We start from the raw sequence: 27,353 nt of genomic DNA, 5'->3' as shown, positions 1-27,353 counted from the left end.
CATGTATAAACGATATGGTAAGTGCTAAAAAGAAAATACACAGGGTGCTGGGAGAAAACGTATGTCCTTCTGGTTAGAGAGAGCCTCTCAGAAAAGTGACATTAAAGTTGAGACCCGAGCTTGGCCTTCAGGAGGCACTTAACGAAAGACATTATTCCCACAGACCTACTTTGAAAAACGCCGGAAAATAGCAAAGAGCGGACTTGGTCCACACAGGGGCCGCTCCCGGAGCTCCAACCCTCGTCGCCAGACCTCGACTGGCACTAGAGGGCGCCGCGAGTCCTCCCAGCCCCGAGGAGGCGCCGCAGCCACAGGCCCTGCTTAACTGACCTCTGGCACCTGCAGCGCCAAGGTCCCGAAGCCCGGTATCCGGGCAGAGAGCAAGGGCGCCGGCGCTAGGAAGCCCGGAGGGCCTAGAGCATCGCGAGGGGTCACGAGGCCCTCCAAGGAAGGACGTCCTCAGAATCCCAACCCAACCAAGGACAGATACTCCGTCGCTCCCTCCGGGATAGCCGGTTTCCGACGCCTCTAAACCAGGAAGTGCCGGCGGCGTCCAATCCTGGCCCTCCTTCCGCACTCAGCCTTAGCGCCCGCTCCAGGCGGCGCGAGGCGAGCGGTCTGTGGTTACCAATCGGCAATCAGGAAAGGCGCATGCGCCGTCAGGTGAACGCGACGCACGGGAACTTTGACCTGAAGACGATTTACTCTCGTCTGCCCCTCCCTCCCTGTGAAGATGGCGCTTTCCAGGGTGTGCTGGGCTGGGGCCGCTTTGTGGGGTTCGGCGAGGCCCCCTGGACCTTATGTCGCCCGGAGGCTGCAGTTTGTTCGCTCTGGCCTGGCCTGGGGGGCCCCTCGGTGAGGGACTTGGAGAGAAAAGCATTTTTGACGTTCGGGCCCTTCCAGTGTCTCAGTCTTGTTTGCATGCTGTCTCTTAATTCTCAGGGCTCCACGCCCCGGCCCCTGGATTTTGATTCTGTGGCTCAGAATTTGCACCCGGATCCCCGCTAGAGACCTGGCTTCCTGACCCTCTCAATTCTCAGTGCCCCATGTTGTCTGAATTGCCCACGTGTCCTGAGCCACCTTTTCTCTGGCTCAGATTTTACTGCCACTTACCTGGACCTCATCTCTCTGGCTCTAGCCTGCTGCTTAAATTGTCCCTCAGGCCTTCCGCCCTCACCAGACTCACCAACTCCCCCGACATCCATTCTTGCCTGGCCTCTCATCTGCCTTATCTGTTTTTCTCAGTCTGATTGCTTATCTCTCCATGCTCTCAAGATCTTCCTTGGATTTCAGAAGGTTCAGGTCTTAGCATACATTCTCTGAAGCAGATGTTTTACATTATGGAGCGCAGGCGGGAAGACTGGTTCCAAGATATTCTCTTTCATCTTCCTTTTAGGTCTTCAAAGCTTCACCTTTCTCCAAAGGCAGATGTGAAGAGCTTGATCTCTTATGTGGTGACCAAGACAAAAGTGATCAGTGGGAAATACCATCGTTTCTTGGGTCGTCACTTCCCCCGCTTCTATGTCCTGTATACAATCTTCATGAAAGGTAAAGACAAAACTAAAATAAAAATCCATTGAATCAGCTCTTGGGCAGTGTCAGAGAGTTAGAATAAGCAAGGTCATTTGCAGGCACTGCTATGGGGGTGTGAGCTGGTATGTCTTCTGTTTCATACATGGTTGAGCATTGAACTATTTCTTATAAGTTAGCACGCCTTGAGGATGTTTCTAGAAAGGTATGAGAAACAACTTCTGACAACACCTAAGAGGAATGTAGGTATTTTTGCACTTTTCTTAACCACACATCTGACTGTAGTAGAAATTATTTGGCGTGCACAAGGGCAGTGATCTAAATAGATGCACAGACCTGCCCTGTGATTTATCAGTTGGCTTTTAAGAAAATGTGGTCTAATGTTTGTCACAGATCTCTCCTGGATAGTGTGTTGTGGAAATAGCACTACCTGCACTTGGTTTCTGAATGTTTCGGTTACAATCAGAGCTCTGCTAGTTACTAGGAGATGGTGTAGTGTCAGGTGTCCACTATGGGGCCAGACTGCCTGGGTTTACATCCCAGCTTGTTGCTAGCTGTGTGATTGGACTCGTTACTTAACCTCTCTGTTCTTTGGTTTTCTCATCTGTAAAATGAGGGTAGTAATAGACCCTATCAATTGACTGCATGGTTATGAAGATAAATAAAGTCATACAGGTAAAGTACTTAGGACCTGATTCATAGTAAGTGCTCAATAAGTGTAGCTATAACTGTTATACTCTATACTTATAATACCAATTATAGTAAGCTTCCACATTGTTAGCTCTGAATATTATCATAATTATTACTAGCTTCATGGATTTGCAAAAACTGTAAAGTGGAGTTAAGAATGGCTGCTTTGTGTGCTCCCGGGTTTCTAACTAGAATCAAATGAAAAAAGTCTGAAAGTATTTTGGTTGTTTGTTTTTAAGCCTTTTATTATGGAAAATTTTTAACATACACATAAGTAGAGTAATAAATATATAATGAACTTTATATTCTTAACCTCACTTCAGCAATTATTGACTCATGGCCACCAGTCTTATTTCATTTGTACATTGGCTTTCTCCTGTATTATTTTGAAGCCAACTGAGACATTATACCATTTCATTCATAAATAGGAAAGCACTTTTAAAAACAAAAGTCCTAGGTTAATGTAAGGATTATCTTGGAATGAAGAGAAAATGCAATCTTAGAAAAATGTTGAATTCTAGTCATTATGAAAGTGTTCTAGTAAAGCAGTTATACTCCAATAAAGATCTGGGGGAAAAAAAGTGTTCTAGAAAGGAGATAGGTTAATATCTGGTTGAGAAATACAAAGGGTTAATTTGAGCAAGACTTCCTGAGGTTAAATAGCTTTGAATTTTTATTTTAAAAAGGGAGTGAGTAATGAACCAGAAGAGGGAGACCATCTGCTGGTAGATCACAGAACGCCAGCTTGGCAGGAAGAGAGGTGATATGCTGGGGGCAGGGGTGGGGGAGGTGAGTGGGAGAGGGCAGAGGGGAGAAGGATAAGAAACGAAATATAGGTCAGCCTCATAAGAGTTTCAAGTGACCTAGTTTAAAGCTTTGATTTAGGGTAGTGTTGGGGAGGGGGGGACAAGTGTCTGTTGTGGTTGAACATGGAGCAAAAGGCTGTGGTAATCAAATTGGGATAACATCACACTCTGTCCTCTACTTTAATGAGGCAGGATTGCAGATGTTATGGGCTGATGCCAAAAAGGCTAGAAGAATAAAGACAAATATGTGGAAGCACAATATAAAGTTTCATCAACTTTCATACCGGGAGATGGAGCATTTGAGACAGGTATGGGCCAAAGGCAGATATCCAGAAGTTCATGGTGAGGTAATTAAAGTTAACCCAGATCTCAAGTTTTTTCTTTCCTATTTTCTTCACCACTGACCAGACAGCTGTTGCTCCTTGCCATGAGATCAGATCATCTGTCAGAATCGGTTCATTCAGAGCTGTGACCCTCCATAGCAGAGCCCCGTAGAGTTTCTGGCACACTTTCTGAATAAGTTGTAAACAGTAAAATCCAATTCGTTTCTGAACATATGAAAATCTGCAAGGAAGGATCCAAAAGGCAGCAGGAAAATAGTATTTGGTGGTGACTTGATGGTAGCTTTGAAGCTGAAAATAAGAATCCAGGACCCATTCTGTACATCAGGAAGAACTTCCTGAGGGATTTGGTATGATGTCAGGCCCTGTACTAGACGTTGTTTGGGACACAAAAGTAAGCAGATCAGGGCTTCTGTCTTTAAGGAACTTACCAGCTAGAGGTAGACAGAAATAATCTTGATCCTCATCTGGGCTATAATAGAAGTTTACTGCACAGTGGGGTGGAGGGATTGTCCATTGTGTTAAAAACTTACTTGGGTTAAAACTGCATCTGTGTTTATTTCTGCTTAGTTCCGTCGAGACGTCACCAAGTGTCTTTTCCTAGGTATTCTTTCCATTCCACCCTTTGCCAACTACCTGGTCTTCTTGCTAATGTGAGTACAGAGTTCTGTCTCCCCAGCATATTGAAGATATGTAGATTTTTTAAAAAAATTACAAATTAAGAACTTTCATTTCAGAAGGTAAGCAGAAGTTATCAAACTTATGCTCGAATTTTCTCATTAGCCTAAGGCTCATAAATCTCCTGGGTTACTGGGATGGCCGTAGGAGTAGGTGGCCTGGCCTCTCGTTATCTCTTAGCTGCTCCTGTGTGATGTGAAAGAACATAGTGATCTTTTCCATCATCCCTAGAGGCAGCAACCCACTCCCTGAGAGGCATAGCAACTTGGAACAAACTTTTTTCTTCAGGAGAAAAATGCATATCATATTGGGATAGTATAAATCTTTACTACTTTACCTTATATCCAGAGATGACAGTTTTAAACCATGACCTTGCGTGTTCTAATTATCTATTGCTGTATCACAAACAATCTCAAAACTTAATAGCTTAAAACAACCACAATTTTCGTGATTTTATGGGGCAGGAATTTGGGCAGGGCTCAGGTGAGTGAATGATTTTTCTCCCATGTGGTGTTGACAGAGGTCCCTCAGTGGTACTTAACTGGTGAATGGACTAGTCTGGACAATCTAAGGTCACTCTTAGGTCTGGTGCCTTAGCAGGGATGGCTTTGGAAGACTGGAGCTGTCAACTAGGATGCCTATATGTGGCCTCTGTAGTGTGGTGGTTTCAGGGCAGTGGGACTCCTTACATGGTAGCTCAGGGGTCTAAGAATGAGTATTCCAGCAAATAAGAATCTTCACAGCCTTTTATAACCTAGTCTTGAAAGTCACAAAGACTTACTTCTGCTCTATTCTATAGTTGATGCTGTCACCCAGATTTTAAAAACCAGGGACTTAGACCTCACTTCTCAATAAGAGGAGTGCCAGGGAATTTGTGACGATGTTTTAAAACCACCGCATGTGTGGAGAAATGAATTGGAGAAATTGCATTTTTTATATACATAGGGACTGTGAACAGTTTGAGGTTGTCAACATCATATACACTGTCCAGCTCTGTCTGCCTCTCTACCAAAGTATGCTCTTCACAGGCTTTAGTTCAGAAGGAGTCTGATTTATCTGATTGCTGTGTGCAAGGCTATTCCCTTACTGCTTCCTTTTACATAACTTCAGTAGTGTTGCTGGAAATTGGGTTTCAGTGTATCTTTAAACCTTGGTCTGACAGTCATTTACAGGAAAGAGCAGTAAGGTAGGGAAATAGTGTTTCTGTCTCTTCCTTCTAGCATTCATGTCTGCTGAATGCTTTCTTAGCTTACTTTGAAAGATGCCAGTTTCAGCAAGTGACTTTGTGATGCCTTTTCTTTTCAGGTACCTGTTTCCTAGGCAACTGCTGATCCAACATTTCTGGACCCCAAAGCAACAAATTGATTTCTTAGATATCTATCATGCTCTCCGGAAGCAGTCCCACCCAGAAATCCTTTGTTATTTAGAAAAAGTTATCCCTCTCATTTCTGATGCAGGACTCCGGTGGCATATGACAGAAATGTGCACCAAGGTATTCCTCCAATTAACCCTTCCTGCAAACCAGGAATCTTGCTAGATCTAGTGTGCACTAAAACTAGGTAAGAGGGCTAGTCCGGACCTTCCTGACATCTGCCTATCTCTTACCTCTCCCAAGATGCAACGTGGTACCCACCCAGCAATACATGATATCCTGGCTCTGAGAGAGTGTTTCTCTAACCATCCTCTGGGCTTGAGGCAGCTCCATGCTTTGCAGATGGTGAGCACTTTGAGGCTTTCTTTCTTCCACAGCCTCACCTTGCTTCAGGTAACACTGAGTTGACTTTCTCCCCCTATATTGTTGTGTCACAGAGAGCCTTGAGTCGAGCCATGCTTCTCACACCTTATCTGCCTTCTGTCTTGTTGAGACACCGTTTAAAGACGCATACCACTGTGATTCACCAACTGGACAAGGCTTTGGCAAAGCTGGGGATTAGCCAGCTGACTGCTCAGGAGGTGAAGTCGGTAAGCGCTTGATTGTAATAGCAACCCCCAGTCCTTGGCGGGCTTTTGAGCTTAGGGGGCTGGGAGCTTCCAGGGAACTCCTCGTCTGGCTTGTTATAGCAGAGCCCAGGCTCTTTATTGTCTCACCTCATTTCCGTGTCTTTTTCTTCTGAGTGAACTTAACTAGCGGGAAGGAATTGCCCACAGTAATTTGGTTTCTGTGTCTTGTCTTCTGGCCCTTCGAAAAGCAAGGACACTACACTTTAGATCTACTGTTTCAGCCTCTTTACTTCTCATCTTGTCCATCAGAGTTCATATTGCTATGGTGAAAGGTTTCTTATGGGGATGAGGTTTTAACTTATTTGAAGGGGATTTGGGATTCTTTGTGGGTTTACATTTCCTCCGCATGCTCATTCTGTGATAATTAAGGATTGTTTCTCTTCTGAGTGGTATAGGCTTGTTATCTTCGTGGCCTGAATTCCACCCATGTTGCTGAAGAGAGGTGTCGAACTTGGCTGGGAGAATGGCTGCAGATTTCCTGCAGCCTGAAAGGTAAGACAAATGCTTATGGTTATGCCACTAAAATCCAGTTCATTTTTGTATTTTATTCTAAGGTTATTTGGGAGTTAATTATTAAGTAGTGTTAGACCCTTATCTAACATATATGTCTAATTGAAAGGGCACAGGCTCACTTGCCTACAGGGGCTAGGCAGGTAATGAAGTAGACTGCAAGACTAGAGCGAGGACTGGGGATTGTGGGAGCCTGAGCACGAAGCAGGATTTCTCAGCCTTGTGCTACTGATGCTTTGTTGTTGGGGGCTGTCCTGTGCCTTCTAGGACAATACAGCAAGATCCCTGGCCTCTATCCACTAGATGCCAAAAGCACCCCCTCACCCAGTTCTGACAACCAGAAATATCTCCAGATATTGCCACATTACTCAGGGAGGGGGTGTGAAGCAGAATTGTCCCAGGTGAGAAGCTCTAGTCCAAAGGCATTCAAATTCAAAATGAAAACACTCAGTTGGCTAAAACAAAAAATATCTGTGGGTGGGTATTAGGCGTGTGGACCTCCTGTTTGGAACCTTTGGCTAGGCCTCAATATTTTCTAAGCCTCTGAACATCAGGGTAGGCTTACTAATCACTTACTAATCATTTCTCTCTGAGAAATGTTCCTCAAGGACCAACTTCTACCAGAAAAATCCAAAGGGTGACAGTGGTGTTTAGTACAATTACCATCTCTGAATTTTCTGCTGCTATCACATGAGAATCAAGTAGATGTAAATATAAGGTGGAAGGAAAGAAAGCCTACATGCAGGGACTGGGACAAAGCAGGGAAACTTAGAACAATGGCCTCTTAATGTCACACCTCCCTGCACTTGGCTTCCCGCCTCTGGTATTAGGCCCTACATAACAAGGTAGCTGGAAGGCAAACTGTTTCCTGTCCAAACTGTTAACGTTGATGGTGTTTTCAGAAGCTGAGCTGTCCCTCTTGCTGCACAACACGGTCCTGCTTTCTGTCAACTACGTTGGGACAAGGCGCTGAGCGGACATGGAGCGGATGGCATTGTCCTGCAGTCACAGTCCAGCAGCGTGGGACCAAACAGCACTTGTCAGTAAAGAGTCTGTGTGCACTCTTAGGTGTGTGGGAGGCCGAAGAGCAGGTGTCACGGGCTTCACAGTGTGGTGCCCATGTCAGAGCTGGAACTGAAAGAAATCCTTTTACCGGGGTGGCCCACGAGAGGCGTCATCCCAACTTCTTCAGAATTCGCTGGAGCTGGCAGCAGCCTCTGTACCGGGCTTTTACTGTGGTGTTTTAAGTTCAGATCCCGGGAAGCCAGCTTTTGCTCCCAACTGGGAATCCTTATTTGGCCTAGGACTTACCCACTGCTATATTCTTCCAGCTGTTTTTGTTCAAGACAGTTTCTGCCTGGTGAGGGGAACAGTACTGCTTAAACTGGAGCCTTTACATCCATGTATGTACTTTGATGTTCCCCTCAACACTTTGATATGACCAAAAATAGAGATTTTTGTTTTTCATTCCCCTCACAGGGCTAACCACTTCCCTTGTTTTCAAATCCTTTGAGCACCTTAACTTTTTTTTTTTTTAAGTTATTTACATATGGGAACATTCTAATGGAAAAGAAAAGGAAATACAAGTGCTTCTTGACCCTTTCCCCAAGAGTTTACAGCCTTCACCTCCCTTGTCTTAATTTCTGGGCTGTGCAACAGCCTCTGTGGATCTTAAGCTCTTTGCTACCTCCACTGTGTTGCAGCGATCCAACTGTAACTGACAGTGGCTGCCTTCTTTGGGCCATGGATCAATCCTGTAAGGTACAAATTACTGCCCACCCCTGGAGACCAGGAGAGCTCTACATTGAGATAGTAAGTTGGGTTCAGCTTTTGTCTGTGTACATCAGTGACCTGTAGTAACTTATTGTAAATGCATGAAGCACTGTTTTTAAACTCAAGTAAAGACTGCCTGAAACCAGTTGCTGGAAATTACTTATGCATACCCTAATCATTTTACTAAGGTTCCTTTTTACAAGACTGACTGACGTAACCTAACTAATGGGGAGATAATTGGTTGGAATAGAACGTTTTGATGGGATGGAAATGACAAAGGAGCTGATTTGAAGTTGATCCTCTTGGTGGATTTTAAGATGGTAACTAGGGATAGAGAATTACACACACACACACACACACACACACACACACACACACACACGGTAATGGATTTAAAAAGTGGGCCCCAAGAATAGGGACTGAGGTGGGAAAAGCTCCAACAGGGGAAGATCAAGGCCGGCTTCAGCTAAGGAGGTGCATAAGGGAATATGATGCAAGTCAAGCTCTTAATGCTCCAGAGAATGTTCTGTTTTTCCACCATAAAACATTCCTGGGACTTCCCTGGTGGCGCAGGGGTTAAGAATCCACCTGCCAACGCAGGGGACATGAGTTTGATCCTGGACCAGAAAGATCCCATGTGCTGCAGAGCAACTAAGCCCGTGAGCCATAACTACTGAGCCCACATGCCACTACAGAAGCCCGCACGCCTAGAGCCCATGCTCTGCAATGAGAAGCCACCACACTGAGAAACCTGTGCACCACAACGAAGAGTAGCCCCCACTCGCTCACCACTAGAGAAAGCCCACGCGCAGCAACAAAGACCCAATGCAGCCAATCAATCAATCAAAACAAAAAACATCCCTGTTGTTAACATAAATCTTTAACTGCCCTAACTGGTTCTATATACAATGCTAGAGAAGCATCTTTTCTCTTAATAAGTAGCTGAATTGTGGTCTGCCAAGATAAAGAATAACACACCATTCTTTTGAATATTTCTTTAATATTACATTTAAATATTCTCTTTAAATACAGCATTATCACAATGTAAAGGACCTAAAAGGCAAAAAAAAAAATTTTTTTTTTTTTTTTTTTTTTTTTTTCAGAGAACCAGACAGGCTTTGGATTCACATTGAAAATACTACCTGTGTACAGTATGTGAGAAAGGAAACTGGGAAAATAATGAGTTGTAATAATGAGTCATTTCTTTTATCTAGGCCTAGACTAAATGGGACTGAAGTTCTCCGCTTCGGTGATCAGAGGCCCAGCCGTCACAGCAACCATGAGCTATAATTCTGTCCAACTCAGGTAGCACCAGAAACGAGATGGACTAGGTTGTAGAAAAGGCCCTTTGCTTGACAAGACAGTTAATGCTAAATGTTAATACTTAGCACTTAAAAGCTTGGGATAGGTGAGTCAGAACTGTAGAGTTAAGGAATTGATTTACATGAAACTAGTTTTTCAGAAAAATCAGATTATCTTGTGGGTTGGCAATGTTTCATTAGACTCAAATTCTTGGTTTGATCCCAAATGTGTGTCTTACTGAACAGGTGACATCCACTTCCTAGCTTAGGCTGGAGCCTTCCTAAGGGGGGCATGTACAGCGCTCACCCTCCCCTTCCCACACACACTTCTAGAGATTCCCCTCCACAGAGTCAAATTTCCAATTAAACTTCAGCCTTGTATGCAAGGGGATCAGTCTAAGGTGGCGGTGTGTGGCTCGGTTCAGGATAGCACCTAGACCTCAGGTACTTAAGACTGTCAACTCCTGTTCGTGAGGCTAGAGGATGGGGAGGGATAAGGGGTTATGACTTATTAACTCCCCTCTACATATAAAACCCAGCAAAAACAGGCATGAACAAGAGAGGCAGAGTGAGTTAAAGATGTATCTGTGTATAAGGCCTTTCAGGCTCAGTTGAGGTTTGACAGGTGAAATGCTGCTGTGACACATACATGAAAGTTGCTTTCAGACACGAGGGCCTTGATATCCCACAAGAGGCTTTATGAGCTAGATAAGAATAGTTATCTCTTCCACTAAAAAAAAAAAGTTTTATACTTTATTTTTTTCCTGGTTAGTAAACCATACCAGTCATGAAGCACGGTGTAAAGGTTGCTAAAGAAAAGTGTTTGCCCCTACCGCCTCCCTTTTCAGACAGAGGCAAAGAGCCATAAAAAAGAATGAAATAAAACAGGCAAAGATAACTTTGCTAGTAAAAAGAAGTCAGTGGTATTTAGTGGAGCACAACCTGGAATATAAACAGGAACTGTACCCCCCCAACTCAGGTACAAACTGAATATGAGTCCCACTCTATAGACCTCAAAGGTTACAGTCAGCACTTGACTTCTTCAGAACCTGGGAGTTACATGTAGCATTTAGGAACTGGTTTGGCTTCCAACCTTTATATATCAAGGTGGAGGGACCCAATACGCATGTGCAGTTCCTGGGGGTGAACAATATAAGAATGTAGTATAAGAACGCTAACCCTGTGTATATAGCCAAGAGGGACCACGAGTGCAGATACAAAAAGAAGAAAAAAAAACTAGCTGGTGAACTTGCCACATCCTACATTCCTTTAAAGCTCAAATTTCTCAAAGCCGGGGTCTGGGGGAGGAGAGATGGACCTGGGTGAAAAAGCAAGCATGGCACAAAGTCATCTTTCCAGACAGCAGCCTGTTCCTGCTGCCTCCTTTGGCCATAGATTAATGCTCCATTTAGGCCTCCCGTGGGATGTGTGAGCCCGGGCTAAAGCTGCCTGACGGAGCTGGGGTTAGACACGTACAGCAGACTCAGGCTCCTGATGCCACATCCCCAGCCCATCTAGCTCTTTCCCTTTAAAGGAAAAAGGACAGGGGAAAAAAAAAGACAGAAGACAAGTTTCACTTAGTACCTAAGAACATGTGAAAGAAACAATTCAAGTTAAGACCAGGAATCCCCAGTGTGGGGAACAGGTCAGAGAACACCAAACATGTCAAATATTAACTTATTTACCAAATAGGGGCCCCCGAAAGGCAGGTTAAATTTGTATAGATCCTGGAGGGTTTGTACAGAAGCAGAGACCCCTTCCACCCCCTCCTCTCTACACTCAACCAGCTGACGATGCCAACTGTATTATTACCATACACCAAAGTGGGATATCAGAGTCAACCACTGAGGAAAATGAGCTTGTACCCCTCCTGGAGCTCAGGAGAGGGGAAGGGGCTTTGCCATGCTGTTCAAATTGTGTTCTGGTCCCTGTGTGAACAGCTGCTTGAATTACTCAGCTTCTCATATGAGATCTTAGTTCTTTGTTCCAATGGCCCAGAAAGCTCAGTATGCAGCTTCCTCTGCCCCGAGACTATCCCCAGGTCAAGCTGGTGCTGGTCTCCTTGGTTCTGCTGGCCCTTTAAAAAATACGTGTACAAACAATCCTTTCCCACCCGTCCCCCAAAGACCCCAATAAAATAACATGGGAGCAGCAGCTGCTTCTACAGTTTTGTTTTTGAAATGGCGTGAGATAAAATAAGGGAATAAATAGAGACTGTTAAGAGGCATCCTCTCCATCCTGGTGTCACACTGCCAGAGGGAGCTCCAGGGAAGGCTCTTCGGGGGGCCGGTCCTCACCCTGCTGTGCAGTCTTCTCCACCACACAGCCCTCTGCATCGTCCGTGCACAAGGGGAGGTTTGAGGGGGACCAAGAGTGGCGGAAGTCTTCATTCTCAGGCTCCTCGGGGTTACAATCTTCGGGCGCCAGCGCTCCTAGAGTGGGTGTTTTCCCCACCTCTGATTTACAGAGGGCAGCCGGGTCTGGGGGGCTGCAAGCCACCAGTGAGGTAACAGGGAGAGAGAAGACACTCAGATCCTTCTCCTTGGGGAATGAGGGTGGGACTTCTTCGGTACCAGGCTCTCCTTTCACTCCCAGGACTGGCCTCTGCTCCACCTGGTAGTAGACCAAGGGCCCACTGTTCAAGTAGGATGGGTTGTTCATGGCTGAGGCGGTCGGGTGGTCCGAGTTCTCGGCAAAACACAGCACAGAGGAGCCTGGGGGCAGCTGAGCCTGGATGAGAATGGGGGCTGTGAGGCCTGGGCACAGCTCTTCGGGAACAGCCAGGGGCTCCTCCAGGATGCACACGCCCAGGCTCTCTATGCTGGAGTCCAGGCTGGCGCTGGAGCCGCTCGAGTCCTCCTCCGCCTTGAGCCGCTCCAGCTCCTCCGCGCTCTGCAGGTGCATCACCGCTGTCTCATTCTCAGCGATGAACTCCTGGAAGTCCTGTGTCTCTGAGCCCTGTGCTGCTGCCAGGCTGCAGCTGGCAGTGGGGGAGGGCTCCTCGTCTGCAGCTGGCGGGCGGCTCACCTGTCGCTTGCTCTCCAGCTCCAGCTTCATGATGGTGTGGAGGTAATGAGTCCGGACCCGGATTGGATTGAATTCTATGCGCCCAGCCATGTTCCCACAGCCGTCCCGGGAGCAGCCACATGGAAATGACATGCGATCCACCTGAGGAGGGGACAAGGAGGTTGAGGCCAGATGAGATATGTGACGTTAGCTGGTGAACACAGGGAGTCAGGGTTTGAGGTCTTCTTACAAGAGAAACAACCAATTCAAAACATAACCTGCAGCGTGAGCTACTGGAGCACTAAATGGGAGTTAGCAGACCACCTGCCGTTCTATTCCAACACGGATGCTAATTAGTAGTGTGACCTCAAGAAAATCATTTCTCTCTCCAGAGCTTTGTTTTCTCTTCTAAACAAAAAGCAGACAAAGATCATGTCAAAGGGCCCTTCCAGTTAAAAGTCTAGAGATATTTCTCTGAAAGCTGACAGTTCTCAGAGAAAAGAAATGTATGTGCCTCAGAGACTTTTCCAGAACTTACCAACTTTATTAAGAAAACAAATGTCCAGGACCCAAGCCTACTGTGTTCTTTGATGACAGGTATGAGAAAGCAGGTAGAAGGTCTTGCTAGTCCAAAACAATACATAATGGGGAAGGTAGGGGCTTCCTAGGTGGCGTAGTGGTTAAGAATCCGCCTGCCAATGCAGGGGACACAGGTTCGAGCCCTGCTCCAGGAAGATCCCACATGCCACAGAGCAACTAAGCCCATGCGCCACAACTGTTGAGCCCGCGTGCCACAACTATTGAGCCCATGTGCTGCAAGTACTGAAGCCCACGTGCCTAGAGCCCATGCTCCGCAACAAGAGAAGCCATGGCAACGAGGAGCCCGCGCACCACAACAAAGAGCAGCCCCCACTCACCGCAACTAAAAGAAAGCCCGCGCGCAGCAAAAAAGACCCAACACAGCCAATTAAATAAATAAATAAATAAACTTATAAATTTATTTTAAAAAAATGGGGAAGGTAGGCAAAAGTGCCTTTGTTTGCTAAGATGCTATAGTGAAGGTTCAAACAAAATAATGGCCAGCTTTTCACTACCTGCTTCATTTTTCCCGGATGGTTGGCCAGCATGGTTTGGAAGCAGTTATCAAGATAATTAACTTATACACCAGAGATATATGGAAAGGAGATGCTTTCTACCTCCTTATCTCCCTTTCAAATCCCCAAATGAAAAAAACCCCACACACACCAAAAATAAAATTAAAAACGTAAATAAGTATGTACAAATATACAGTGTCTTCCTATGATATCAACTTCTAGAACTCTCTATTCCAGTTCTTAGGAACAGTCCATTTCTAGGACTGTCCTCAGGTCTGTGTATAACAGCCTGATTCATTATGGGACTCAATCTGAAAAGCATTATCTGGTCAGACCTGCTATAGCTATCTGATACCAACCTGAAAATAAGAACGAAAAGGTTAGGATAAATTCAACCACGAGGACTTAGCACCCATAGCCTCAGTTATATAGGCTTCAGATAAATTTCATTCTTTGGGATGGTACTGCCACTTTCTTTTTCTTTCTTTTATTTTTTTCCTGCGCGGCATGTAGAATCTGTTCCCTGACCAGCGATCAAACCCGCGCCCCCTGCAGTGGAAGCGCAGAGTCTTAAGCACTGGACCATTTTTAATTGAGATGTGTCTTCCAAACTGTCCTTTGTCAGAAGGCCCTCTGGGGGGATGATGCTTTCTATCTTTTAGTACACTGTGGATTTAAGCCCAAATCTGATCCTGAATAACAGATTCGGACTATTCTGAATTTTACAAAATTAGAGTAGAGGCACTGTGAATAAGTGTTTGTAGGATAAAATCTAAAGGCCTACATCAGTTCTCTGCTTCCATTTACCTCAAGTAATCAGTCAGTATTTAAGGACAGCTACTAAATGTTAAATGTACTAAGCCCCACTCCTCCCTGTGCTGACAGCTGCGCATCACCTCTGAGGTGAGATACACAGAAAAAAGAGATCGCTATCTCCACTAAGAATCCTGTCATACTTGTTTTGTTGGTGGAGGAGGGCTATAGAACTGGGAGTCTTCACCCATGCATGGGAACCTCTCACGCTTGCTGGCACCCACACTAGACACCCACACTAGGGTGGATATACCATCGCAGGCCAGTGTGGACTGACCTGGCATTTAATCCCAGCCTGGCTACAGGCACACGCTTCTGGGTCACAATACAGTCGACAGTCACAACCACACTCTTCCCGTGACAGGCGGATGGCTCGAAGTTCTTGCTTCTCTTCAGCATCAATGCGGTGGACCCCAGAAGCCCTTAGCAGGGCCCGTCGCCGTTTGGTGGGCAGAGGCTGCAGGAAGAAGTAATCATCCACCTCCACGTTTTCCACATCAATATCTTCATCAGAGACATCATCCAGTGTCAGGCCGTCAGCCTCCACCGACTCCACTGTCCCGTTCTTGGTTAGCTGCCAAGAGACAGGAAGGAAGGTCAGGCTCCAGAACGTCCTCAGCAGGAGCCTCCTCACCGGGCCCACCTAGAGCAGCTGGGGCCAAGTGAACTTTCTGCTGCGATGGAGATATCCGTGCAGCCCGTCCTGATGCACGTGTGGCTACCAAGCACTGTAAACGGGGCTAGTGCAACTGAGAAACTAAACTTTTACCTTTATTTAATTTTAATTAAGTATCAAAAGCCACGGGTATGGCTGATGGATAGAGTCGTGAAGAGGATAAATCTAGAGCAGGAAGACAGGAAGCCTATGTAGCTCTAACACCAGCCTGTCAACACAAGGGACATCAACTTTCTGGATCAAAGTTCCTCAAAACCTCCGTCTCACCTTCCCTCCCAGAAGATAATCTTTCCCCACAAATACACCCTCCACTCCCCGGCTTGTGTCCCTTAGCTTCGGCTAACCCGCCTTTTAATACATGGATGAAGAGGAGGTATTTCAACGGCTGCATGTTCCTTGGATGTAAACAACCTTGCAGAACACCCTTCAGTTTGCACCCCGAAGGACCCAAAAACCACACTCTGGGAATAAGAGCACATTATAGTACAAAGCTGCCTACCAGGTCTTTGTCAATGAACCTGAATCCCTATGGTGTGAATAACTGTCTGTGCATACACAGAAGAACTTCATTTTATGGGGAGGAGAAAAAAAATGAGGAAGTTAACGGCTATCTAGAAGGCCCTCACTTCCAACTCTCGGCCTAGAAGAAATATATTCTTTCTGCTTTCTGTGGCCGTGCCACGTGGCTTGTGGAATCTCAGTTCACTGACCAGGGATTGAACCCAGGCCCTTGGCAGTGAAAGCGCCAAGTCCTAACCACTGGACCACCAGGGAAGTCCCTCTTCCTCCTTTGTAATCGGTTTCAAAAGAAAGCCGTATGTGAGGCAAGGTGGCATACGTAACACTCTCTGCAGGCAGACATCTGGGTTCTCTGGGTGAGAAGGACAGAGAGCCAGGAGAGGGAACCTTAGTGGAGGGACAGGCTGAAGACAATCTGTGGCTGAATGAGTTCTGAAAACTCACTAGAGAATTCAGGTAAAGAAAATGAGGCCTCATAATCCCCAGGGCTCTGGAAGCTACTCGCAGGGTGAGAGCCAAGCTACTGGCGGGTTTGGCTTATTTCATCAGCCAGCCAGAAGAGTGCTGGTAAAGGAACGACGCCTGGGAGAGATGTGATGCAACAGATCTGGCTAATAAGCTCTACACCTGTTTTGTTTGTTTGTTTGGGGGGGAGGCGATAAGAGAAATAAAGTGGTGCTTCTGGGGATCTCCAGTCTATTATTTCTGTCCCAGGCGGGCCAACTACACGGGGGCCTTTCTGCAGACCTTAGCATTGCTTCTGCCCATTTCACCAGGGCTGGCCTCCCCCGAAGCACCCTCTCTCCTTGCTACCCTCTCAAAGGAAAGCGATTAGAGACGCAACAGAAAGAAATCTGCGTAGGTGTGAGAATTTTATGTACCCTAATAGGTGTGGCATTTCAAATCAGTATGAAAAATACTCTTCTAGTCATTAAATGGTATTGGGACAACTATATATACTTAAAAAAAAAAAAAATTAAGTTAGCTTCCTGAATCATACTATTCATAATAAGGAATTCCATATGGATAAAAGGCCAAAAACAGTAATAAAAATTACAGGCACTAATACTGATGCAAAGCACCAACAGCTTTTTTTTTTTTTTGGTGGAAGTCCAAAGGGAAAACAAATATTAAATGGCATATGGGAGATGCAAAATGTATATTTTGAGACCAACTGCCTCCCCTAGAGTGCTAAAGATAGGAAAAATTTCTAAGAAACAGTAAACTGGACCAAAGTATGGGTGTTCTCTTGACATAGAAAGACGTATCAGATGCCACCACTGTGCTGCTCACTAAATCTGCTTAATAAGTAGGAGTCGTGTTTCTCAGCCTCCAGTCTGCCTGGCTTTGTCCCTAGACCTCCTACAAGGGAGGACACAGAAAAGGGTGTCTGCTTTGACATGTCATCCCTCTACCAGATTTAGGGGAGACGTTTCTTCTTAGGGAAAGGGAAGAAATCCTTCATTGCAAATGATGAGAAGAGTGTTTATTTGCCCAGCTGTTGCTATAGCAGCAGGAAGGTACTGGGTCAGTGATGGAATTCCTCAGACAGAAGAAAGGGGAGCTTGAATGTCATTCTAGTTAGAAAAACAGGTGTAAGGCTTTAGGCTTAGATTGCGGGCAGCAGACATACAGCTCTCAAAGGGAGATCTAGTTCACATACGTTCTCTGCCACCGCTTCTCCAGTCCTACCACATCCTGGTGTGTCTCATTAGAGGTTCACCCACAACCCTGGAAATAATGCATCACCTGTTTTAACATGGCTCTGCATACTTGGGGCCCACAAGAAACTTGGCCAGGCCTGAAACAGTGAATTTGGAACTAGGAACTCTGGGGGCAATTTTTGCAGGCTGGTGGAAACTATGGCTGTGGAGTGCCAAGCAGTGCTGACAGCAAATGCATGGCTACAAAGAGCCATCTGAGATGGGTCTTCCAGCCCTGCTCGCCTGCTAAAGGAGGAGGTGCAGCATCAGACTGCAGGCCCAGTACCATACAAATCAAAATAACTATTTGGTAATGCTATTGTCTATACCTGAAAAACTATCATCTAGAAGCAACAGGAGTTACACAATCAGCAGGATCCTTTCAGAGGAAGTAAAAGATCTAAAACCTGTTCTGTGCATCAGGCCAGTGGACAATCATCTGATGAGAAATTGAAACACTGTGCCTCCTCAGGGGCCGGGGTGGCAGACTTGCATGTCTTCAGGTATTTATAATTTAAACTTTAAAAACATTTGTAGAGGGGGCGAGGGTAGGGAATTCTAGGGAAGCCATTTTGCTATCTCTGCTAGACTCCCCACCGGAGACAAAAAGAATGGCATCTCAGATTGAGAATTGATACCAAATCTGAGATTTCTCACTGGAAAGATGTGGAATCTCTATATACCAAAGGCAACAGTCCAAAAACAAAACAAAACAAAACGACAACAAAAAAACCCACAATGCGCTAGACCTAGATGATTTCCTGTTTTATCTTGGTACACGGGAAGTACCAGACCCTAGACCCCTTAGGCACCTTCATCTTCTTGGCATGGAGTTTCTCCTCCTTCAGGTGTTCACGAAGAATCTCCCGATGGTTCACCTCCTGCTCCTGAGCAAACTCACAGAGTGTGTAGCTGCGTACAGAGTTATGGCGCTGGGCCATGCCCAGAGAGCTGCCGCCCTGGCTGGGCACGCTGGTGAAACCTTGGCGCCGGGCAAAGTAGTACACAGTCACCTGGTCAAAACGCACATTCTTCCTCCGCAGCTGCTTCTGCCGCTTCAGGATGGATGTAGCTGAGAAGGGAGCACAGAAAGTTTTACTAACTTAGAGATGGCCTGTTTGGGGACCTCATTCTTTCTCATTCATCTAGGCTCTCAGCTCTTCTCCAAAGGTGCTCTCTGTACCTAGAGATCTTCCTAATTTTCAGATCTGAAATGCACAGTTGGAAGGGACCTCGACCAGCAGCTGTTCCATACCACTGCCTCCAAACTGACTTCACCCAAACAGATGACCACAAAAATCTATTTTTAGACATCAGCTGGGAAGAGAATCTCTAGGTAATCTTTTCAGGATATAACAATCTACATAGCTTCACTGTCCAGTACAGCTGCTACTAGCCACGTGTGGCAATTTAAACGAAATAAAACTTAAAATTCAGCTCTTCAGTTACACTAATCACACTTTAAGTGCTCAACAGCTACATATGGCTATCATACTGGACAGTGCAGATATAGAACATTTCTACCATAACAAATTCTTTTGGACAGTGTTTTTTTGTTTGTTTGTTTTCTTTCTGGCCATACTGCACAGCTTGCAGGATCTCAGTTCCCTGACCAGGGACTGAACCCAGACCCCAGCAGTGAAAGCACCTAATCCTAACCACTAGACTGCCAGGGAGCTCCCGCTGGACAGTGTTGATCTAGAGCAGGAGATGGCAAACTTCTTCTGTAAAGGTCCAGGTAGTAAATACTTTAGTCTTTGCAGGCATGAGGTCTCTGTTGCAACTACGCAACTCTGCCATTGCAGCATGAAAGCCATCAGACACTGGGTGTGGCTGTGTTCCAATAAAACTTTATTTATAAAAACAGGCAGTGGGCCAGATTTAGCCCACAGACAACCCCTAAGTTAAGGAATCAGAAGTTCTTTCCAAGAAACTAATTGAGCCGTAAGAATTAAGTGTGGAGATGTCCCAATTGTCCAGGCAGTAAGCATTTATGTCCTGCTAGAGCTCCAATTCTATGGAACTCTACAGGACACTGGTGGGGAAGGGTAGACTCCTGGACTCCTCCTTCTTCAGTTTAATTCAACCCATTCTGAGGATTCACAAAGCACAGTACAAGTAAAATCAGCTAGAATAAATCAGACTTAAGTCTATGATACTAGAGCAATGAGGTCCTCCAAATAGCAAGGTTGAGCTAAGAGTGGGGAAGATTACGATTAAAGGCAGATCTCCAAGCTGGACGGAAGCTGTCTAAAGAGCTGCAATGGTCTCTGATGCTTGGGGGACGTGGGAGTAGGCAGGGAGGGAGTGGCTCACTCACGTGTGAAGCTGGCAGTTGTGGGAGGATTGAGGCTATCGCAGCTGTCAGCGCTGTCACTGCTGGAGATCTCATCATCGGAGTTGGAAACTGATGAGCCCACATCCACATCATCAAACTTCCTCTTGAGACCCGAGCCCGTGAATGCATCCATTGGTTTCAAAGGGGTTTCCTTGGGGAGCCCACCACGTTGGCCCCAAAGCCCCTGCTCACCACCAGTTAGCCAGGTGCATTAGGATTCTGCCCAGGGGAAAAGAGGAATCAGCATTCCTGTCCTAAAACAGACCCCTCCCACATCTGTACGCAGTTCTCCAGCTGAGGAAGGCACCTGAGCTAGCACTGATGCCTGCTCTCTCGTGACGAGGTCATCTCTACTTTATTCCAGGCAGCACTCCTACTTTTGTTTCTCCCCAGCCCCTCCAGCCTCAGTCACTCAGAATAACGAGATGAGGAGCGGCAGCACCTTTCCCAGTGGAGTGACGGCCTCTGGTTCCAAGCCAGCTGGGCTCTAGGCCTCATTAGCCCTGGGATAACAGTAGCTGCTCTTCTGCTCACCCAGGAGAGCTCTCCACGGGGCCAGTAGGAGGGACTGGGGATCAAAGGCAGAATTAGGCTGTGCCTAAACCTAGACTAGATCCAATTATTTTTCCTAGTGGAAATATAGCCTGGCATTTCCCAAAGTGTATCCAGTAAATAAACTAGTTCCATAGATATTAATAGCTTTTACATGGGAATAGGACTGCTGCGTCAAAATACTTTAGAAAACTGCTTATGGGCAGACCCTTTAGAGGCTTTTAATATGCTAATGAAGCTGGTGAAGGGTGGGAGGAAACAGAATGCAGGGGTTCCCTACATACGATTAAGGAACCCTTTGTTTCTAGAGAATCCTGGGGGGCAGGTGATCCTTGGAACACACTTTGGGAAATACTGCTCTAGACTTTCAATTTCAAAGTACATTGACAGTCAGGGAAATGCTTTACCCAGATCTTCACAAATGTAAAGTGTCTCACCAGGCTCCTAAAGAGGTCAAACTGGGTTCTAAAGAATGGACTGAAGATTAGAATCTGCACTGGCTTCAAAACCCAGACTCTTTCCCAATCGCCTACTGCTCCATAAAACAGGGCTCAGCTGACCTACCCTCATCCGCTGTGCAAGGAAGACTGAGCTTTACAACCTTTGCCCTCTATAAAGAAACCAGCAAGGGCACGACAAATAGCAAAAGGAGTGACGATTTACTCCGGTTACATTAATAGAGCAGGCAGTGTTTTTAACATGCTGGCACACAACCAAGGAGTCTGGGATAGTCCATTTCCCAGGTACAAATCTTTCTCCTCCATCTTTGGACTTAAGTTCCCAAGGATATGAATCTGCTCAGCAGAAACGCTGTCAGAGCCGGAGCCACATGTGATGATCCGAAACCTCCCTGCTTTGCCTCAGTAATGCCAGAATCTCCCCAGACTATGATCTCACTAGTTGCTAATTATGCAGCAGGAATAACAACACTGCCCAGAAAGCCAGGGCTGCATTACTGCAGAGCAGCTACTCAGAATATACTGTGGTGTCAAGAGATGCCTGCTACAGAGCTGTTTTTCTAGACTGTCTCTTGGAAGCCATTTGCCTGCTCTTGGGTCAGCTCTACACAGTTAACCAGACCTAATAAGTACTTTAGGTATTTCCTAATTTACCTAGCCAGATATCATCAAAATTCTGCATTCAAGTCACAAGAGGCACCTAAGAAACCTGTCATCATAGGTCTCAGACAAGCACATTGCTGAAATAAACTGGCCAGAAAGAAAAAAAAAAATCAGGTACTAGATAAGAATTGTAATTAAACTTAAAAATTAGCCCAAAGTATCATCAATTTTGTTCTTCAGGTTACTGACTTTACCAATGGAGGTCACATTCCTAGGACATGGGTAAGGATGGAGAGAGCCAAGGACTTTTATGGGTTAAGATTTCAGCTGGGCTTACAGATACCTATTAACTAACAAATTTCTCATTCCATTCTATCACTGGGGGAGGGGAGACCTTTACTATTAAGTACATATGTGGGTGGAATAAAAAAAAATAAGAGAATGTTGACCACTGAATTTAATATTTCCTCCCCACTTAAAAATCTTATCAACTGCATGAAAAAGCAGACTGAGTTCAAAATCCTTCTGAGAAAGGACTTAAGTCCAGCTTTAGCTTTAACTGAGATCCAGTTAGTGTTGCTACTAAGAAGTGCCTTTTTCCTCAGCCTGGAAGCAGTTGGGGATTGAGGACTGGAAGCAAATGTGCACTCCTATCCTTTGTTCAGGTGTCCCTTTTTCTTCCGGTAGCATGGGTTCCCTTTGAATATTTCTCTTTAAGCCCTGTGAGAGATTGGGTCTGGTCCAAGATCGTCTTTATTATGAGGATTCTCCACTGTCTGAACCCAGGTGCCCTCAGGGTATCCTTTCTCTTCAGGTCACTTTTTGTGCCCTCTCATGCAGCCAAGATTGCTGGCTGCTTGTTCTCTTCCCTTTCTCTCTTTATCCTACGTCTTCCTCACTGCCACTTCTGGAACAGAGGTTTCTGAGCGATGACAGGAGGCAGGTAAGAAAGAAGAAGAAAAGATGCGAAACCTAGGAGAAAAATATTTTCCTTAAAATGTCTGAGAATCATCTGAATGGCTATATATGTAAATAGTGTGCATACTGACTGAGCTCTCTTCACCCTATCCAGGATGTTAGCATCACTTTCTGCCTTTAATCCATCCTTAAAACAAAAACAAAAAACCCCACCCCAACGATTCTGTCCTGGCAACCTTCAACCCAGCTCTCCTTGTCCAGCTCTCTGGTGTGAACTTGACTTGTTAGATAAAAATGTCCACTGGGCACCAAGAAAAAACCTGCCAACCACTTCCACTGTGGCCTGAAGAAATATTTCTCTGAAACAGCAACAATGAGAGAATGGGTTCCACTTTCCAATTTATCAATTCAGCTTCCTTTCAAACCACAATCAGGAATCAGTCATTTCCACCCCTCTCAACTATTTATTCATTGGCAGAGGATCAATGCCTGTATTCAAGAAAAACACTTCTAAGTTATACTCCAAGCACTTAAACCCATACAGAAATAATCAAGGTGAGCCTGGAAATGCAGGCCATAACTGACAGTTAACTGTCAAAATGACCAACTCAAACAGCAAATGCTTTTGGAGAAAATAGTGCAAACCTCTATAAAAGCTTTTATGCCAGTAAAATGAAAGGTCAGCTGACACTTTCTAGCTCTATGCCTTACTGTCTTTTTTTTTTTTTTTTTGGCCGCACCGCATAGCATGCAGGATCTTAGTTTCCCCACCAGGGATCAAACCCGCAACCCCTATAGTGGAAGCACAGTCTTAACCACTGGATCACCAAGGAAGTCCCCTTACTTTTATCAAGTATTTCTGGTTGAACATTTCCCAAAGCTATATGAGATAATTTAGATCCACAGTATATAGAAGATATTAGGCTTGCACCAAATAAAATAGATATACAGCATATCTGTATTTTAGTACTAGACTTAGGCCTTTTCAGGCCTGTGAGGATTCCTATAATCACCCCCCCAAAACAAAAACCTAGCATGTGAGACTAGCAATAAAGGAAATGCCCTTCCCCCCAGTTTTGTGGATGCAGAATGTACTGACAAAGTTTAGGCAATGAAAGCCTCTCTCATAAATGAGTCCAAATAAGTCACAGGAGAAGGTCTCTCTACTCGACTAGAGCCCAGCCTTCTGCTAAAGGTCAAGGGCCAAGAGTCTCTAGTAAGACCGTCAGTGCTACCATCCGTGGCTGGGTTACAAGAAGGGAGGCTTGCTGCTAATTGTCAGGATCCACCTAAATAAGATGAGCGGTCGTTTCTCCTTTTACAAAATATTGTGAGTTGATTCTCAAGTATCATGAATTTTGTGGATCCATGTGTCCTTGTGATTACCAGGATCATGAACTTAAAAAGTGCTCAAGTGAAAACCTCTTGTTTAAACTAGGTATTTCAGGGAAGCCCCCCTCCAACCCTCACTCCTTGGTTTCTATCCCTTCATTGACACAAGGTGAGACTTTGGCTTTCCATGTTTAAACTCCCGTCGTATGAAGGACATGAGATCTTTGCGGGAGAACTGGAACGTGATGCTGCAGGAACCATTAACTCTCAAGGATATCCAGTCCTTTATAACTCTGGCACACACCAACATCCTCCTGGCTCCGGACATGTGCAAAATGGAAAGTCAGTAAAGAAGAGGAAAATCTGAATCAACTATGGATTTACCATGAACTGAAAACTACAGGACAAGGGGACACTGTGTCTCTCGGGGATAACTTCTAACGTTTCATACTGAAGAACGGTTTGTGTGTCTGCCACTCTAAACCCCTTTAAAAGGATGAATCAAGACCATGGCACTAAAAGGAATGGATGGCAGTCAGCTGCGTGTTTGGGCCTGTGAGAAAAGATCAAGCTAGCAACCAGGGCAAGGGATGCTTTCGCTTTCCTACACAACGCCAGAAAAAAATGGGAGACATCAGGAACCTGGGTTGAAAGGACATGTCAAGTCACCAGTTCCCTTTAATGGACACCCCCGCTGAACCCTTCATCTCCGGGGCACCTCTTCTGATTCCTGCTAACCTTCCCGCTCATTCCAATCGTCTGCAGCCCCTACCCAGCTTCCCATCCCTTCCTGCCTGCTACTCACGAATTCCCAACCACTCCTCCCACATTTTCCTCTATTTCCCCCCTCCCCTTCCTTCACTTCCCTCTAGCCTACATCATCTCCACTCCATTCCGAACTCAACCCGCATCCGAATTCCTGCCGGCTTCTGAGCCGCCCATCGGTTCTCCCTCAAGCTGCCCCCGCAGCCCGGGCCTGCGTCCCCCGCGCCCCTCGCTCCCACGCCTCTCCCGACTCTTTCCCTTCCCAGCGGCGCCCGAGCTCCCCGCCCCCCGGCCGCTCCCGACCGTGCCTCCCGGATTTGTGACCCCTCCACCCGCGCGGCTCCGGGCTGACCACTCCTCCACAGCCGCCCGGGAGCCGATCCCGAGAAAGGACGAGGCGGCACCCTCCGCCTCGCACCCCCAGGCCCATTACCGGCTCCGCCGCAGCCACCTCCTCCCGTGATGGTCTCTGCCGCCGCCGCCGCCGCCGCCGCCGCCGCCCTAGCCCGAGTGGGAGGGAGGGAGGACAGAGAGAGTCCCGGGGCCGCGGAGACGGTCTGGGAGTTCCCAGGCGGCAGGGCGGGGAGGGACGGTGGGTGGGCAGGTCGGCCGGCAGGCGGCGGAGGGCGGGCGGCTCCGGCAAGTCGGGCGCCCCCGGCAGCATCCGCCCAGAACCGCCCCGGCTCCGGCTAACAATAGGCTCTGGCCGCAGCGCTCTGGCTCTTATAGGCGCCGGCACGTCCGGACCGAGCCCCGGGGCAGGCTGGGAAATGGAGTCTGCGTGCCGGCCCCACGCCCAACAGCATGCCGGGAGTTGGAGGCGGCTACAGGCGCAAAGCCGAAACTCGCCATCAAACAGGCTGAGGAGGCAGCGACTGCGCTACGGCGGATCCTGGGAAAGCGACTTTGACGCTGCTGCAGCCTTTTGAAGAGGAAGAGGGGAGACCCTGAGCTACAGATCTTCGATGACTAAACAAATTCTCCTCTTTCTCCTCTAAAACTCCTCTTTTCCTTTCGCCAGGCCCACACTCCCATGCCTAAGGAACATAATCCCCCTTATCCTCGCTCAGGGCATCTGAGTCTTAAGCAGCGTGACGTGCTGCAGCCTGCCCAAGGCATAAAGAAAATACAAGCAATGCAGAATAGTCTCAGTATGTATTAGTGGATTGTTTTCTTCCCCAAATTTTCTTATATGCTTCTGATCCTCACACCTTTGCAACGCATTTTTAAAACGGGAAAAAGAAGACTCACAAATCAGAAGTTGTACGTCATTTACTAAGGACACCCACAGCCTTGGTTTTCTATCTCACTCGGAATGGAAGTACCTGTCTCTTCCTTGACCTGTAAGGCCCTACAAGATATAGGTGAATCCTCTCGCCTCACCAACCACCATCCTGTGTGTCCTCTTGTCTCCTTTTCCCCTCCCTTACTCTGCTTTAACTACGCTGCCCCTCTGGCCTCCTTGCAGTTCCTTTAGCAGGACTATCACGCTCTCATGTCAGGGCCTTTTTGCTTGGGACACTCTTTCACCAGCTAGACACGTAATTACTCCCTCACTTAATACTGTGCTCAAATGTCCCTATATCAGAGACCCTTCCTTAACCATATTTCTAAAATGGTGATTCTCCTAAGTATCTATCCCCTTGCCCTATATTTCTTCTGCATTTACCACTTGACATATATTTTTTTCAGTCTTTTATCACTTGATTAAATTCCATGAGAGTAAAAAATTATTTTGTTTACTATATGCTCAGCACCTAGTACAAAGCGTGGTATTTGACATTTAGGAGCTCAGGGGATATTTACTGGATATTTATTGAATGGATGGATGGCAGGATTTAAACTCAGGCTAGGCTGGTTCCAAAGCGTAGTGCACTTTTCATTGCCACCAAGAACTATGAGCCAGATCTACTGGCTACCAGGCCATCTCAGTTTTAGAATTGAGAGGTTAGGTGACTTGGAGAAAATGCCAAGAATTCCAGTTCTCTCCCTTAGGTGATATCAGAGACTCTGAGAGGCCAAGAAATAACATGGCAAAATTTAAAAAAGCAGATCACAAAGAAACAATCCTTCGGGTACCATGCCCAGATCATCCACCTATCTGCTAAATTTAGGCATGATACAACGTGATCGAGAGCATGAATCCTGGAGCCAGATGGCCTGAATGTAAGCCCCAGCTCCTCTCACCAATGGTGTGACCCTTGCCAAGGTACATAACTTCCTTGTGCCTTTGCTTCCTCATCTGCAAAATGGGGATAAAAGTATGCATCTCATAGGGTTTTGTGGAGATTAAATAGTAGTATAAGATATCTACAACACAGTGCAATATAAATGTTCATGATTCTGTTTTTCCTGGACACACAGAAATCAGAAAGGAAGAGAAGACCCCAGCCTCTGTAGAATCAGTGGGCTGAGTAACAAAAAACAGCCTAAAGGCCATGCTGGGTAGGCTAAAAGTGTTTCATATGCCTACACATCTAGAATTTGAGCAGTCATGGAAATCTGTCAGAGTACCATCAGCCTCAATGCCCAAGCTTTGTTGTTAATGACACCAAACTAGAAGATAACCAAAGCAAAGTTAGCACATCCTTTGAGAAGACAGCAGAATCCAGTTTGGCTCTAGATCAGTCAAAAAGATCATCTAGACTTCTAACAAACATCACGACTACTTATCCACCATATTTCACTGTCTTGATAGAATCACTAGGTAAGTGACTTGCCTGGTGGCGCAGTGGTTAAGAATCCGCCTGCCAATGCAGGGGACACATTTGATCCCTGGTCGGGGAAGATCCCACATGCCAAGGAGCAACTAAGCCTGTGTGCCACAACTACTAAGCCTGTGCTCTAGAGCCCGTGAGCCACAACTACTGAGCCTGCGTGCCACAACTACTGAAGCCTGCGAGCCTAGAGCCTGTGCTCCACAGGAGAAGCCACCACAATGAGAAG

The 27,353-nt window shown here is 46.2% G+C and overlaps 2 protein-coding genes across 8 annotated transcripts; one reads left to right on the top strand and one right to left on the bottom strand.

Annotated features, from left to right (window-relative positions):
- The first annotated feature begins 665 nt into the window (after window positions 1-665).
- On the top strand, window positions 666-8,474 carry LETMD1 (LETM1 domain containing 1). 6 transcript variants are annotated; one of them, XM_057701616.1, is made up of 9 exons: window positions 666-855; window positions 1,397-1,548; window positions 3,219-3,334; window positions 3,938-4,020; window positions 5,351-5,537; window positions 5,661-5,762; window positions 5,855-6,007; window positions 6,442-6,538; window positions 7,459-8,474. In XM_057701616.1, the coding sequence occupies exons 1-9, from the start codon at window positions 734-736 to the stop codon at window positions 7,527-7,529; spliced, it is 1,083 nt and encodes a 360-aa protein (XP_057557599.1). In that variant the 5' UTR covers window positions 666-733; the 3' UTR covers window positions 7,530-8,474. The 6 variants fall into 6 exon arrangements, with proteins under 6 accessions (XP_057557599.1, XP_057557603.1, XP_057557601.1 ...); XM_057701620.1 differs by having other exon boundaries at window positions 724-855; window positions 3,219-3,373; window positions 7,459-7,668; XM_057701617.1 differs by lacking the exon at window positions 666-855 and having other exon boundaries at window positions 1,416-1,548; window positions 3,215-3,334; window positions 7,459-7,668.
- A 3,312-nt stretch (window positions 8,475-11,786) lies between these two features.
- On the bottom strand, window positions 11,787-25,724 carry CSRNP2 (cysteine and serine rich nuclear protein 2). 2 transcript variants are annotated; one of them, XM_057701615.1, is made up of 5 exons: window positions 24,841-25,724; window positions 19,762-22,364; window positions 18,254-18,513; window positions 14,821-15,117; window positions 11,787-12,798 (listed from the first exon to the last, which is right to left on the bottom strand). In XM_057701615.1, the coding sequence occupies exons 2-5, from the start codon at window positions 19,910-19,912 to the stop codon at window positions 11,875-11,877; spliced, it is 1,632 nt and encodes a 543-aa protein (XP_057557598.1). In that variant the 5' UTR covers window positions 19,913-22,364; window positions 24,841-25,724; the 3' UTR covers window positions 11,787-11,874. The 2 variants fall into 2 exon arrangements, with proteins under 2 accessions (XP_057557598.1, XP_057557597.1); XM_057701614.1 differs by having other exon boundaries at window positions 19,762-19,998.
- Window positions 25,725-27,353: the final 1,629 nt, after the last annotated feature.

The sequence above is a fragment of the Hippopotamus amphibius genome, chromosome 12, assembly GCF_030028045.1.
Source record: "Hippopotamus amphibius kiboko isolate mHipAmp2 chromosome 12, mHipAmp2.hap2, whole genome shotgun sequence".
In the NCBI taxonomy this organism is placed as follows: domain Eukaryota; kingdom Metazoa; phylum Chordata; class Mammalia; order Artiodactyla; family Hippopotamidae; genus Hippopotamus; species Hippopotamus amphibius.
This window is presented reverse-complemented; position numbering and strand designations above follow the sequence as displayed.

Coding starts and splice junctions, on each gene's coding strand:
- LETMD1 (XM_057701620.1), top strand. CDS start 734: ATGGCGCTTTCCAGGGTGTGCTGGGCTGGGGCCGCTTTGTGGGGTTCG. Junction 856..1,396: donor CTGGCCTGGGGGGCCCCTCG/GTGAGGGACTTG, acceptor TCTTCCTTTTAG/GTCTTCAAAGCTTCACCTTT. Junction 4,021..5,350: donor TACCTGGTCTTCTTGCTAAT/GTGAGTACAGAG, acceptor TTTTCTTTTCAG/GTACCTGTTTCCTAGGCAAC.
- CSRNP2 (XM_057701615.1), bottom strand. CDS start 19,912: ATGGATGCATTCACGGGCTCGGGTCTCAAGAGGAAGTTTGATGATGTG. Junction 15,118..18,253: donor TCCATGCCAAGAAGATGAAG/GTGCCTAAGGGG, acceptor GTCTCTTGGCAG/CTAACCAAGAACGGGACAGT. Junction 12,799..14,820: donor AGGCTGGGATTAAATGCCAG/GTCAGTCCACAC, acceptor TCCCCTCCTCAG/GTGGATCGCATGTCATTTCC.